The sequence below is a fragment of the Acartia tonsa genome, chromosome 13 (genome assembly GCF_053477335.1).
Source record: "Acartia tonsa isolate MP-2025a chromosome 13, ASM5347733v1, whole genome shotgun sequence".
Classification (NCBI taxonomy): domain Eukaryota; kingdom Metazoa; phylum Arthropoda; class Copepoda; order Calanoida; family Acartiidae; genus Acartia; species Acartia tonsa.
In genome coordinates, this window is record NC_137272.1 from 37,598,928 (window position 1) to 37,614,762 (window position 15,835).

General features: G+C 35.4%; 1 protein-coding gene across 1 annotated transcript in view; it reads left to right on the forward strand.

The window, feature by feature from the left end:
- The window catches only part of LOC145335282 (uncharacterized), a 138,926-nt gene that overhangs the window by 46,813 nt on the left and 76,278 nt on the right, over positions 1-15,835 (forward strand). The window contains exon 3 of the mRNA XM_080181020.1: positions 2,232-2,278. Coding sequence (XP_080037146.1) covers positions 2,232-2,278 — 47 coding nt within the window. The remainder of the gene's footprint in view (positions 1-2,231; positions 2,279-15,835) is intronic.

Consider the following 15,835-nt stretch of genomic DNA (forward strand, 5'->3'; position numbering starts at 1 on the left):
GTCTGAATTACACTGTTCTATAGCTCTTAATTTTATCTTAATCTATCTTTCAAAATCTATCTCATTATCTATTTTTCTATCTCATTATCTCTCTCTCTTTCTTTCTTTCTCTCACTCTGTCTCTCTTTCTCTATTTCTTTCTCTCTGTCTCTCTCTCTCTGTCTCTCTCTCTCTTTCTCTCTCTCTCTCTCTCTCTCTGCCTTTCTCTCTCTTTCTCTTTCTGTCTGTCTGTCTGACTCTCTTTCTCTCTCTCTCTCTCTCTCTCTCTCTCTCTCTCTCTCTCTCTCCCCCTCTCTCTCTCTCTCTCTCTCTCTCTCTCTATCTCTATCAATCTAATATATATTTCTAATATTGTGCTACTTTTGAAAATTATTGTCCTAGTTTGTTTCTTAATGGGTATATACTGAAAATACTAAAATTACTAAAATTTGATTAATTATATAGCTAAGATGAATATACAATACATTGTTTATGAAATAACCATTAAAGCAAATTTATGATTTTTCCTTCAATATTGGGTGTTTTTTCAATGCTAGTAACTTTTTAGTTTAGCAGTATAAAAATTTTACCCTTGCTGTTTTAATTTTTTTGCTTTCCTTTTCTTTCTTTATCTTTTCCGCTTAATTAACTCTCTTTCCAGTAATAAATATATAAAATATCTTTCTGATGATTGCAGAAGCATGAAACTCCGAGTAAAAGAAAATGAAAATTAAAGATAAAATGTTGTTTATTTCTTTATGTTTGTTTCTCTTTTTTTTCTCTTATTCTTTCTTCTTAATATATCACAATGTCTAATAACTTCTGAACATATTCATCTTATTTATTTGAATTATTTCTTCTTCCTTTACAGTGAAGCTTCAGTAAATAATTTTAATTATTTTGTGGGTTTTTATCTCCACCGTCCTAATAAAAATTGACCCCACGGAATTTTTTTTTAAATTTTACTATTAAAAACTCAAATTAAAATTGGAGGTGGGGGATGTCAACTTTTCCCCATCCCACCTTAAGTGCCCCTAGAAACTTCTAGAGGCGCAGCCGCTAGTTATTATATAAAAGTAACACGGTCTGTGTATCTGGCTGTATGACTGTTTTTTTGTTTTTTTTTTAGGGGGGGGGGGAGGTTACCTCACCAACCAAAGAGAAATCACATCTAGAAAAAAATTAAATCCCATTTTTTCACTTTTTCAAACCAAACTTGAAGCAAGTTTTGTCAATAAATCATAGAATACCACATGAACTTTTTATGTCAACAAACAGAGTATGTGCGCTACTAAAGAAAATATATTATTGTTCATGGAAAAGTTTTTTTCTAGATGCATATACCTATCCACCCGTTTCTTATATCCATTGTTTAAAACTTTTCTATGTATAATAATTAGCGCCATTATATGTAAAAGATAATGAATTTATTAACCTTTAAGGGTTATAAAAATGCCAAAATTTCTAAAAATTCTTTTATGCTTTTTACGTAAATATTAGATGGGTCAATGAGAGTTAAATAAAACGCAAAGGATCTCGCAAACCGCTAAACCAATATGGTTCTCCTATACAGTAAAGTTTCTCATAGGTCTTTGAAAGGTTTTTAAATATTTACCACTACCCTCCAATGAGAAATCACCCATAAGTATTATAAAAAGAGATAGGGGACATTGGTCTGTTAATTATACTGGTACCCAAAGGTTTATATTTTAGTTGTTGGGTAAAAAGCTTTGGGTACTTCTATATATTTTTACTAGCGGCTTTGCCCCAAGAGGTAATTAAAAAAATGTTGTACATGTGGTGCAGCACCAAATACTTGGTATCATCTGCATCATCCAAAAAAAATGATGCGGATTCTTTTTATTTTTGGGTGGGTTAGTGGTGTCCCACCCCCCAAGAAAATAGCCTAAAAACCATCACAGGACCAGTAGGTATATTCCCTAAAAAGTATAATCCAATCGGTTCAGTGGTTATCGAGATCTTAAGGGACGGACGGACAGACAGATAGACGGACAGACAGACAGACACTCCGACGGACAGACAGCATTCTACTTTGTATTACTATTTGTGTTCCACACTCTAAGCGATCAAAAATTTCAACCAATAATTCAAATCTACATAAGGGGTTATTATGTTATCATCATTTATGTCAATGTATCGTCCATTGTCTTATCCCCTAAGATCCCTGAGTATAGAATATATTTAATTGAAGGGTTAATAAATTAAAAATTTATTTTCTTTTTTTATTTTAGATCTGACGAATTCAGACATTACTCAAGATTTACAGGCATTAGACCAGGTAGGAACCAGTTTTATTCTAGAATAAATTTAAATCTAAAGAAAGGGTTATTTTGTTTATTATCATTAGGAATGTTCATTAATCCTCTGAGTCAATATCATTATCAAGACATTATTCTTACATTTACCAGGAATCAGGTTTAGAACATTAAATTTTAAATTAATGATTGTCTAGAAGTTGGCAAAAGAAAGGTTTGTGGATTGATTTAACCCCTTTCAATAATGTACAATATTTCTAAAAAGTTTAAATTATGGGGGAAAAGAAAAGTATGTATATTAAATCAATGCTTGAACACTTAACCTGAATCAATAAAAATCAAAAAAGTTATTAGGCCAACGAAAAAGAAATCATTATTACAAAACTTTTAGGACCAGTCAAATAAACAACATTGAACAGTAAATTATCTTTACCACTAATTTGTTTGCGACCCGCTTCCGTGGCTCAACACGTAGCGCATTCGCTCGTCGTCGGGAAGGTGATAGGTTCGAATCTCGGTCCGACACCGCGTCATAACTAAAGACGTTAAAAACGGTTCCTACTGTTGCTATGTCACGTGCGCGACATAAATAGTTAGAGTAGGGGGTATGCCTTGGCCCAAAACAGGCGCAACTTAATACCATGCACAGTTAAAACTTCTCAGACAAAGGTCGTGCAATCAAAGGGTTGGTTGTCTGATGGGCAAATGGATGCATTACACTCAATCATAGGGCTTAGGGCTGACAACCCTATCCCATATCCATAAAGAAAAGCCACATTGTTACAGAAACACTGACAAATTGTCTGCGGCCTATGCTCCTCCTGTGGAGTGGAAAGGGCTTGTTACTGTTACCTACTAATTTTATTATGTATAATTTCTGTGATTTTTATTGAATAAGAAAGTGGCGTGCATAGCAATTCAGAGAGGGAATGGGTGGGGTAAAATACTATTGTTACACCCCCCCCCCCCCCTTCTACCGTACATCACTGTTTGTAGATTAATTTTGGAGATGCGATCCTCAATTTTCAAATTCTTTGAACGTACATATGAGACTTTTACAGAAATGCTTCGCATCCACAACTATCTATCTATGCTTGATATAAAGTCAACACTTTATAGAGCAGATTATGAATATTTGATTGACGCGTGCCCTGCAATTATCTAGTAGCACTCAGGGGCAAGACACAATTACTTTAGCTAGGCCCAAGGCATTATTTGTATCAATTTATGCATTCATAGGCCTATCTTTACCTATATGACACCATATATGGGTAACGCTAGCCTATTCATGGTAATCTGTATGTGATTTGCTAATAGTATATGTTTATTAAAGATATTATGTTTATTGTTAATGTAATCATATAAACAATCAGTACAAATATGTATGCCTACAACCATGCCTGATTTACGTCACATATTAACACACAGACATTTAATTGCACAGACAAACACTAAAATCCTGGTCCAGAGCTAATGTTATAGCATGTACCTCTTGAATTTATTCAGTTATTTATTAACTCCCCTACCATCAACTTCTCTTTCTGGCTTTAAAAGGTAATGACTTAGTTGTTTGGCATGCATTGTAGTTTAAATTTAGGCCCCTTAGTACTTAGCATGAATTGAGCTTAGGCCTTGTGTTAGAACTCTAACACTTAGCACAATTCACTGCTTGGGACTTAGGGCACATTTCTGTCCTACTCTACTTATAATTTTAACACTTATCCTGTAAATATTTTCATACTTAACTTATTCACTTGTAATATAAATACACTTTATAAAAACACTTTCCTTCCTTAATACTTAATATACTTATATAATTCTGATCGAATATCAAAACCAACCATCTATTCTTAGCTTAAAGCAACATAGTACTTCGCGTGGGTCTTTTGTTGAGCTTCCACCAGCTCAACCAAATTCGTATTATACTTGTGGGAATAGAGGGTTAAGCATTCTAAACAAACGAACCGACGATGAGAATGTCTATGTGTATTACAGTAAATGTAGGTTTTAGTAGTACTCATAGAAGAGCGGTCTCCATACCTAAATATGGACAAACGCCCCATTCGCACACACAATGGTGCAACTTACCGGTTGTATCTTGGAAAAATTTTACTTCATAAATTTTTTTCTTTTTTTCCTTACCGTACCCGAACCGCCTAAGGCAGGTATTTTTACCAAAATCGAATAATTGTAGTTATGGCAAAATCGGATTTTCCAAAACCTGTGAAACTATTTGAGAGCAAGGTTAGGACTATGAGGCGTTTGAAGAGATAGGGACTGAAAGGCACGACACAAATGCAATTGAGAGCCTCGTGTACGAGCAGTTGCACTAGCTGACACTCTAGAGGCCCTAGAGAATGCTAGCATATTTGTGGCCATTGGTCGCCGCCCTATAAGGACACTCGCACTGGTTGACACTCTAGAGGCCCTAGAGAATACCAGCACACCGGCACCTCCATGTCCGCCTCTCTTTAGTAAAACACTTGGGTTGGAATAATCTATGATTGAGCTATGTGCAAAATTTTGATTTTTGGACTTAGTCAGAGTTTTGAAATTTAGAAGTTGTGCTAGGTGGCGGAGTATATATATAAATCTTCGGACTTAGTATGATTTTTACTTATTCGAAAATTCTCTAAGTGTTGAAATACTTGAATCTTTGATACTTAAACCAGAACTTATTAAGAATCAAGCATGGAGTAACTTTTCATTTATAAGCTATCAAAATACTATTTGTAAAGGACCATTTTGAACTGTCTTATTAAATGAAAACTTAGGAGCAAATCTTATAGAACACGGGAAACGCTGTTAGTTGGGATACATATTGTCTTTGGAGCCATGTTTCTGAAACAATATGCCGAAAGCAGTTAGTACTCTTGAGTCGTAGTAAAGGGCCAAAAGATTATTACAAACTTGTAGCATTTATACTCAAGTTAAACTGTACTAATACTTTGGTACCGTTAGAACCAATTTTCTGAGATTTGCACTTACTTATACATGCCTAGGCCTTATATTCCTAATGCAATTCTGATTTATATGCGGATGTATCAAAATAACTATTGCCTCCAAAATTTTGAGTTAAAACAAAATATCTCAAAGTCTCAAAGATATTCTCAACATCGATCGGTTGGAATGATATAAGTATAAACAAATTACTGTATGCAATCAGCAATAATTCCAGAGATTTCCTGATGCTCTGAGCAAAATACTCCACTTTTGGACTTAGCACCGTTCTATTTCTTTTGTTACAGAGAGAATTTTGAATCTCTGGACTTATAGTAATTTTTATGAAATTGGAAACTTGGTTGGAAATTTACCAAAATTCGGACTTGTAATAATTGCAATTTTTCCAACTAGATTAACAAATTTCATTTTCCACACTTAAGAGAAAATTTTGTTTTAGAGTATTTCTGTCTTAGCCAAAATATTCCAATTATGGACTTAGAGAGATTCTATTTCTTTTGGTGAAGGATAATTCTAACACTCTAATACTTTATGATTTTAAAATCCTTAACTTAGCGAGATTTGCACTTAGTCAAAATACTCCAATAGTGGACTTAGAGTGATTCTATTTCTTTTGACTTAAGGGCAATCTCTAAAGTAGCTTTGTGAATGGACTGTTAGGAAATTTCATCTCGGACAAAATATTCCACGTCTGGACTTAGAGTGATTCTATTTCTTTTGTCTCAGGATAATTTCACTAATTTTGTACTTAGCATAATTTCATTGAAGAGTCTTTGGACTTAGTCAAAATTCACTAATTTTGTACTTAATATAATTTCATTGAAAAGAAATTTTTTTTTGGACTTAGCCAAAATTCACTAATTTTGTACTTAGCATAATTTCATTGAAAAGTAGTGGACTTAGTCAAAATTCACTAATTTTGTACTTAGTATAATTTCATTGAAAGGAAATTTTTTTTTGGACTTAGTCAAAATTCACTAACTTTGTACTTAGGATAATTTCAATAAAAATTTTTTTTTTGACTTAGTCAAAATTTATTAATTTGGCACTTAAGATATTTTCATAATTTTTTTCCTAAGCAAAAATTTATTGATTTTGTACTTAGAATAATTTCATTAGAAACTTTTTGGACTTAGTCAAAATTTTCCAACTTTGGACTTAGAGTGATTCTATTTTATTTTGACTTAGAAAGTTTTAATTCAATCTTAACTTAAAAAAAATTTTTTTTGTTTGTATATTCCTTACAAACATATACATAAATACAATAAACGGTTCACTCAACAATAAGTAGGACATGAAAACTAAATTTTTACTTGCTTTGCTAATGCTAAAATTTCTATTTCATGTGCCGCCAGAATTCAACAGACAACTTGAGAAGAGTTATAAACCATCAATCATTAGTGATAGTGAATATTAGTGATTTAAAAGTATAGTCAACAACCTAAGCCCTATATGTAATTAAAAAGCACACTTATAAGAGACAAAGTTCTAGTAACCAAACGCAGCAAAAGGTTGCAGCAGCCTATATTGGGAGTCTTGGGACGTCTCTAAAAGAAGTAGCAAGTAATATTGGAAGTACTCTACTGTCTTTATAAAAATCCGGATTAAAACAAAGAAAGAAAAAATTTTCTTTTTATACCATTGAGAAAATTTAATTTTACTTAGGATTATTAGCATAAAGATTATAACCAAGTAAAATAAAGTGTGTACATATAGTTCATAATCTTTATAATCTAAAATTGTTACCATTTAGAAAAAAAAGTGCACTAATTCAGCTAATTTGATTTTCAATAATATTTGACCAAACAATAACACCAACTCTGTAGTCTACTTTAAAGAGTTTGATTGACAACTTCCAGCGTATAGATTGATCACCTTGCGTAGGATATCACACTTCAGTAAGACACATAGAATATTGTGTTCTCACTAATTAAGTGGAGCACATCCGGTCTATAATAACCTTGAAAACAAACTGATTATATTCATATATATAGGACAATCTAAATTGAGTCTCAATAATATAGTTATAAGGATTGAAATCACAAGTGAAGCCCCATAATAATTCGCGAATAATACTTAGTAGGATTGGTAGGCATACCCTAATACAACTATAAGTATTGGGTGCGAGATCTTTGATATTCAGGCAAAACTGTTGCAATACTATTAGAATATAGACGATCCTTTGGGAGTGAACCTTAGTAAGTTATATTCATAAAGCCTTACAGGAATAAGCAGATTGTAAGCTACATATCCTTAGAGTGGAGTAAGAATTCAACAAGGATTATAAATTGCTGTTTTTCTCAACAATAACATTTGCTAGGAAAAGTCGACGCCTAAGCAAATAACAGTTAATTTGTGATAGTATATTAGCATACCCAAATTAACTTCGCTGCAAACCTTAACATTCTATTTAACTTTATAGCTAATTTGTATAGCTAAACAACCCACATTAGCTTTATAGGCAAATATACAATAAATCTAAGTAGAAGTGTTTCTACAGTTGAGCTTAATTAAGGATAAGAGTGCATTAGCGCACACTCCAGAATAAGATTTAAAGCTCACTCGCAAGCATTCACGACGTAGAAACAACTGTAGGTGAAGTAGACAATACATACTCATCTATATTTAACAATTTTAAAAGAAAAATTTGTTATTGTAAACAATTTTTGATTGTTTTAACTTTAGGCGCATTATTTAGTTTCTTCTTGTACCTTTGCTATTTAAATCCTAAAATAGTACAACATCTCATAAGCTTCTTTAAAGAACTCATAGAAAGTTTAAAAGCTTTAAGCTAGCTGTAATGCCATTATTTAATAAAAGTAAGAAAGATGACAACGCTGAAAAGGCGAACACTCCACGTCGAGGACACTCGACGACGCCTGGAAGAAGAACTCCGTCAGCTGATGCAGCTTCTGCAGGAGATGATACACGAAGGGAGGAACCGATGCCCAACCAGGAGGAACCAGAACAGAATGGTGAGAGAACCAAGACGCCAGAACCAGACACGGAATCTGTAAGATCCATACCTATGCGCGAGGACGCACCAGACGCATTGATCAGAGATCGATATGTTAGAGCAACACTATCAGATCCTCTGGGAAATTTCCTGTTCCCACAATTCCTGGATACAATAAGACTTTGTAACCCCAACATACGTGTGGACTCAGAAATGATGAGGAACTTCTGTACCAACTACACACAGAGTATGAGGGAATACAAAGAGGAACAAAGACGTGAAGTTGAGTTAGAAGCCCAGCGTATTGTACACGAGGAGAATGACAAACGCACTCAACGACACTTCAGTAACTTCACCAACCAAACTGGAATTAAACCACCAAGCAGCTATGCAAGCAAGAGCACCCTAAGCAACGATCAAAAGCTTAAGTTAGCCAATGGAACCTTCCCTCTCAAGCATTGCTTCAAAGGAGACGGCAAACCTCCTTACATTACTGATTATCTGTCAGAGATGAACACTGCTCAGGAATTATGTAACCTCTCAAGATCAGAATTCGAAACCTTTATGCTTAGAACCACAACTGGCGAAGCATATACTACTATCCAGCAGAGTTTCAATCTTGGACTATCTATTGAAAGTGTCTACAATAGCTTACTGCTACAGTACGATATACTCATCAGCCCACAGGAAGCTCAAGCTAAGCTGATAGCTTTTAAGGGAACCAAAGCCATGTCATTCCCTAAGCTTGTCAGTACCATTCAGAATCTTGCCAGCAGAGCCGCTGTTCACTATACAGACAAGAAGGAACGACAGAATGTATTCAACATAACTGCAGTGGAGGCACTCAAACGTAGCTTACCAACAAATAGCCGCAATATAGCATCTGAAAACCATCACAATCTCAGACATGATCTTGGAAGATCCCCTACATATCATGAGTTGACCGCTTCCATGTATCCTAGAACTGAAGACCTAGATATGGACCTACAGCAGAATGGTGTATCAGCCAGTTACAACGGAGATTTGTCGCTTCATAAAAAGACAAATAACACCAACTACTCACATGACAGGGATACAAGAATGAATAGAGACAAACAGCCTGCTAAAGTTGCCGCTACGTCAAGCTATTATAAAAGGCCAACAGTTAGAGAAGTTACTGCTAAACCAGCCTATCCTAAAACCTACAACAGAGAAAACAGGGATAATAGAGATAGACAACCACAAAAGAACACCAAACAAGATTATCATATCTCCTATGGTACATCCAATAAGCGCTACTGCGGTGCATGTGGTCAAAATTCCCACAAAATATCAGATGGATGCAGACTACTGTGCGATGACCAAGGACGACAATATCAAACAGCACTAACATCCGGATACTGCCCAAGCTGTCACAAGAAGTATGGCAAAGACCTATACCACGCTCAACACCTATGCCCTGGACGACCAGCAATGATGGAACTGTACCATAGTGGTAAAGTAAGACCTGGTGGTGTGTTTAGACAGGCATATGAAGAATGGGTTGAGGCCAAAGCCAATGGACAATCCAAAGAGCGTGGCAGAACAAGTAGGGTTAACGCTATCACCGTTCGAATGGATCCTAATGACCCCAAGATTTTAGCGGTAGATAGTTCGGCAGCTATCATGGATGAAAACAGGAAAATGTACCTGAACTGCTCCGGCTGTATGTCAAATGGAAACTACGATGTATACATGACAGCTTTGTTTGACTCAGCAGCAGACAGAAATATCATGTCAACCAGCTATTTTGGTATGTTATTTGGAGTACAACAAAATGAGGTTAAGAACCATCTGGAAAAGAGTGACATGGTTCTTGTCAGCTATTCTGGACACAAAATCCCAGTAGCTGGAGAAATAACTCTCATGATTCGCCTCACACAGTTATCAGGCATCTATAGACCAGTACCGTTTATGATTGTACCTGAGGAACACAAGAATGTCACACCTATGATCATCGGAATGAATGGCATTAGAGATCTCCAATTAGGGTTGACTTTCGTTGCGGACAACCACCCGCCAGCACCATATCTATACTCTATGTTCCATCCTGGGAGAGTACTAGATAGCCTGTTCTGTTCTGATTATGAGTTACAACTCTGCACAGGGACAATTGACAAAATTGACTCTAATGAAACTCAGACTATAGAGATGAACATCAACCATTTCTTCAACTTGGCTCCTGGAACAAAAGTCATTCTCAGCGATGACCACATTGCCAATGATAGAAATGGAGGAATCAAAATTCAGCCTGGACAAACGCAACTGACTGTCAACAACCGAGGACAACTCAGTGGAAGAGCAATGATAACAAATGTCACTGAACATGCAATCACTAACACTGTTATCACCGGATACTTGGAACCAAGCAACCAATTTGTAGTCAAGGAGATCACCACAGACTTTGATTTTACGCAATCATTCCTACACAATGTATCTGTGACAACTGAGCTAGATGAGATTGTACAAGCCCTGGAGCAACACGCAGAGAAAGCTAATGCTCCAGCCATCAATCAGATCTCACTAGACACCAGAAACAACTCAGTTCAACTCTTATAGCTACCAAAATACAGCGCCATCAATCTGGTAGAACGATCTTTTCCTTTAGCTGATGGATATATACCGAATCCTACAGCTATAAACAATGACACTCCAGTACCAGGAGTAGCCTTATCTGACTACCGTTCTAATATTGATGAAATTCTAACTACACCAGATCCTGAAAAGAATAAACTTTTTGAAAATAGTGTTGACGTTATTGAACTTGGCTTAAAACATATAGCTGAATCTGATAACCTCATGGACTATGTAACGGAACCTACTGGCTACAGTGTGCCTAAGGACCAGTTTGTTAAACCAGAGGATCTTGTGGTGCTGTCAGACTATCCACCAGAGGTAAGACATTATATAGAAGACATATTCCTAAAATCTTACCCCGATATCATATCTACACATTCTACTGATAGAGGTAACATGAGCAAATATCTGGGCAATTATACAATTAGACTAAAACCTGGTCAAACTTTACCCCAGCATAAGAAATTATATTATTTATCACCCGTAGAGAAAATGCAAATGCAATCTATCTTAGAGTTTTTGTTAAAGAACGGCACCATTGAAAGAGCTAATTTGGATGGGGATTCCTATAACAACTATGCAAGCCCAGCTTATCTGATTCCAAAGTCGGATCAGGGGAGCTGTCCTCGCTTAATTGTAAATTTTCAACAATTGAATCCTTGTCTGCAGTCTGAACCTGCACTGCTACCCACAGCAGAAAATTTGATTCAGTCACTAAGGGATAAATTTGTGCATAGTAGTAGTGACATGGCTAACGCTTTTCATAGTATAACGCTAGATCCTTCTTGCAGAGACCTAACATTGTTTGCAACCCCATTAGGAGCTTTTAGACACACATCCTTACCAACTGGCATTAAAACTTCACCTGAAAGTCTATCACGCTTTATGGAAAAGATATTACACTGGGAATTGGTTTATGATGATAATGGTAATGTTGTAATGGACGGTGATTTAGCCAAAATGGTATACTCACCTATCCCAGAAGTCCAGCACATTTATGATGATTTCATTGTCTCAACTGAACTAGCTAAAACTAGATCAGAATCATTGAATATACATTTTAAGATTTTGAAGAAAGTTATGGGGAGAATACACACGCATAAGGGAAAAATTAGTTTAAAGAAATCACAACTTTTTAAAAGTAGGGTAAATTTCTTTGGATTCTTCATTTCGCATAATTATTGCTGTGTGGATCAAAGGCGAGTACAAAAACTTCTAAATATTCCCATGCCTACTGATATTACTATAATGAGATCTTTTATGGGTGTACTACAAAGTATGCATAAACATTTAAGATTTGATATTATGGCTCCTACACATATTCTAACTTCACTTACATCTACTAGATTAGGTAAAACTTTTGTCCCAACTCCAGAACAAAGACAAGCCTTCGAGGATATTAAGAAAGCTTTAGCTTCAGGGCCAATTTTTAGCAAATTAGTTAACTTATCGGCACCTAAGATTATTTTGTCAGACGCAGCCGGCACCTCAACTGGCTCATATTCAGCAGTCTTAGCGCAGATAGTGACACCAGAATTACAGGCTAAAACCCTACCCCCTGGGCTAAACTTCGATGATCCTGTACACCATGTTATTTATGATAACAGATTACCAATTTTACCCCTACCTTTGCAGATTGAAGGTGAAAACATTAAGGATTATGCTAAACGTATGTCTGAAGATGGACCACCTGAATTTGAATATTTGGCTAGTAAAACTTTGGGCTATCCTGAAGACACTGTACACAATAGTCTTGGGATATCTTTACAATTGCTTTTGGAACTAAATAAAGTTCAAACACCTTTGACCACCATCCTGCAAAGAGCATCAAAAATCATACGTTCTACGATGTTGAGACAAAAGTATATTCAATTTGTATTTAATAATGATAGGGATAAATTCTTAGAATTTATTCGCAAACTAGAGCATGGATATGTATACCTAGATCCGCAACAACTCATATTTGAAGCTCTTAGTGTAGCTATGTACCGCCCTGTGATAGTTATCACAAATATAGAGGGTGTCAAACCTGTCACTCAACACTGTTCAGACAAAACAAAACCCCCTTTTGTATTTTTACTATATGGACACAAGGAGCAACACATAGTAAGATCCGCAATGGTTTCATCAACCAATAGCTTTAATTTAAAATCTTTAGCGTCTATGTTTGAAATTATTGCATACACCTCAAAGAAAATTACCGTTGCTGAGTCAAGATTACATATCATAGACATTGAAATCCTAGGAATTATCTATGCAGCAAACTCGTTTAGAACTCTAATAGGTCCAAGCTGTGAATGCACTTTGTTAACAGACGCAAAATGTGCTTACTATCTCTTCAATCCTAAAGCATTAACAGCTGTTAATAAATTGAAGAGGTGGAATACCACTCTGTTAACTCTAATACCAAAGCTAACAATGTCTTTCTTAAGAGGAGAAGACAATTTGGCAGATTTCTTAACAAGGGCATATAAGGCTACTTTACCAAGCATCAAAAAGGTAGCCCTACCTAAATTTGTTAAATCTGGGTTTGAAGATAACTTACCCCAATATAAAGTTTGGACTATTGAGGACTGGACACAGTTCATTATAGATAACCCCGACTATTTGGGTTATGATGAACAACCCCCACAACCAAAGCAACAAAAGCCCAAAATCACCATAAATTCTCTTGCCGCAGAACATAGAGTTATAGGCAAAGTACTAAGACCTTTGGAAATCCTAAAAGAAAGGATTAGCATAGAAAATATAATTGCAAACCAAAAAGAGGAATACTCTGATATTTACACACGTTGTCTAACCTCTAAATCAAACACCTACACTTATAAAAGACAGAACTACGAACTTAAAGATACAATTCTGTTTACAAAGATTAAAGGAGATTTAAAAGTTTATCTCCCAACCATATTATTACCAGTATTAGTATGCTATACTCATCTTTTGTTAGTACATAGTGGAGAAATTAAAATGCTTTTGAATATGCAAAATTTCTTCCACCCTAACCTTAAGAAATATGTTAGAAATTACACTAGATCTTGTTTAAATTGTCAACTTCAAAATTCATCTACAAAACTAGAACAAGTAGGAACTTATAGTACAATTTCAAGACCTTTTGAATGTGTAAGTATTGACTATATACAATCCTTACCCCCCTATCGTAGTTATAATCATATCCTCACTATAGTCTGCCAACTAACAGGAATGATTCTTGCATATCCCATGAAATCACTCACATCCCGTGAATTTATAGATAAATTCATGTTTTATTTCTATCCTAATTTCTCCCCCAGACAAATATTGTGTGACAATGCAAAATCATTTCTAGAAAAGCAAAATTTGATATTCTTTGCTTCTATTGGCATCCGAGTTTTGTATTCTACTGCATACTTTTCACCTTCTAAAGGACTGGTGGAAGCTAGCAACAAAGTAATAAAATGGCCAATCATTAAAATTTTGGCGCAAGACTCAACAACCTCATGGTTATATCTACTACCGTTAATAGTCCGACAATATAATTGCACTAAAATACCAAAGACTGGATTTTCACCCATGGAACTATTATTCGGGACACGCAGCTCCCTGTCCAAATTGTTCTTTGGAGCAATAAAATCGGATGAATATCACCCTGAAATAGCTCGCACAGAAGCCTATGTGCAAGACCTCTCAGACGGTATACAAGAAAACTTGGACATTTCAGCAAAAGCTATTGAAAAGGGAAGGGAGGCAAGACTAAAGTATATTAACAAAACCCGCATACACAAACAATTTGATATAGGAGATCTTGTCTTGGTTAGAAATAACACTATTACACCTGGTGTTAACCCAAATCTTACTCCTGTCTATCATATTTCACCCTATAGAGTTTTGGATGTAAGCCCTAACAGTTGCAAGCTTGAAAGAATTTCTGACAAGAGAACTGAAATATTTAAATACTCTTTCAACGAAATCAAAAAGTTCAAGCCAATTGATGAACATTTTGACACCCTCCCAGAGGAAATAAGGGGAATTATTACAAAGCCTTATAATAAACTCACAAATCAAGAGATAGCCACATTAGTTAAAAATGACACACTTCCGCTTATATTCCCGGTCAATTCAAAGGATCCGCAACCAGGAATACGCGCACACTCACCCTTAGAAACACGAAAGCAAGCGTCACAAAATAAGAAACCATTAGACTCTGATTCGGACATTGTCTTAACCTCTTTTCGAGGAAGCTTTGTGTTTATCAAGTTCGAAATTAATTCCTTATCATTATCCTAAAACTAAGCGCAAATGTCGTCTTTTTTGACTTTCCTTTCATAATGTGACGCGGCATGGATTGTTTATATATGTTGATGCGCCACGTTTCTTACTTTTGAATGAGATATGAGTGTGTGAAGATTTCGGAGAACAAAATTGGGCCTATCATTGGTCTCATAGTGCGTGAACGACCCTAGTATACCAGGGATTTGAAACCATAAGAACTTCAGGTAGAATTTGTTAATTTTATTAAGAAGAATGGTGTATAGGACGATTATATGTAGTTTTAAAAAGGCTTTAGCCAGCTAAGCATGAAACTTAATTATGATTAATATATGTTTTAGTATTTTTATGTGCCTTTATTTTTGCATTTAACAATGATTTATTAAACCAAATAATTTTCCTTTAAAGCCAAAGTTTCCAAAGATTCTTTACCGTAGAGAAAAATGATTTTTAAAAAGCAATTAAGATTACGTGGTTATAAATAACTGGAATTATGAACTAATTGATTTTGTAATTTCAGGACTTTGAAATAATTTCATCAATAAATCTATATTCAAACCTGCTGTTGAAACTTGATGGTTCCTGGTATTGGGGGTTTGTATGTTCGCCAACAGATCTCGAGAACTTCCCGCTAATTCGGAAGTCAAACTCAACCAAAGTGTCATGGTTGAGACAGACATAGAAGACTCAAGTGCCGATGAGGACATGACACTAGATTCTGTATTTATTACCGGAGGTCGACGACTTAGGAAAATAAATGATAGACATGTCAGATTTCGGAATGGCACAAGTTCACAACCATAATTTACATTTCCATTTACCC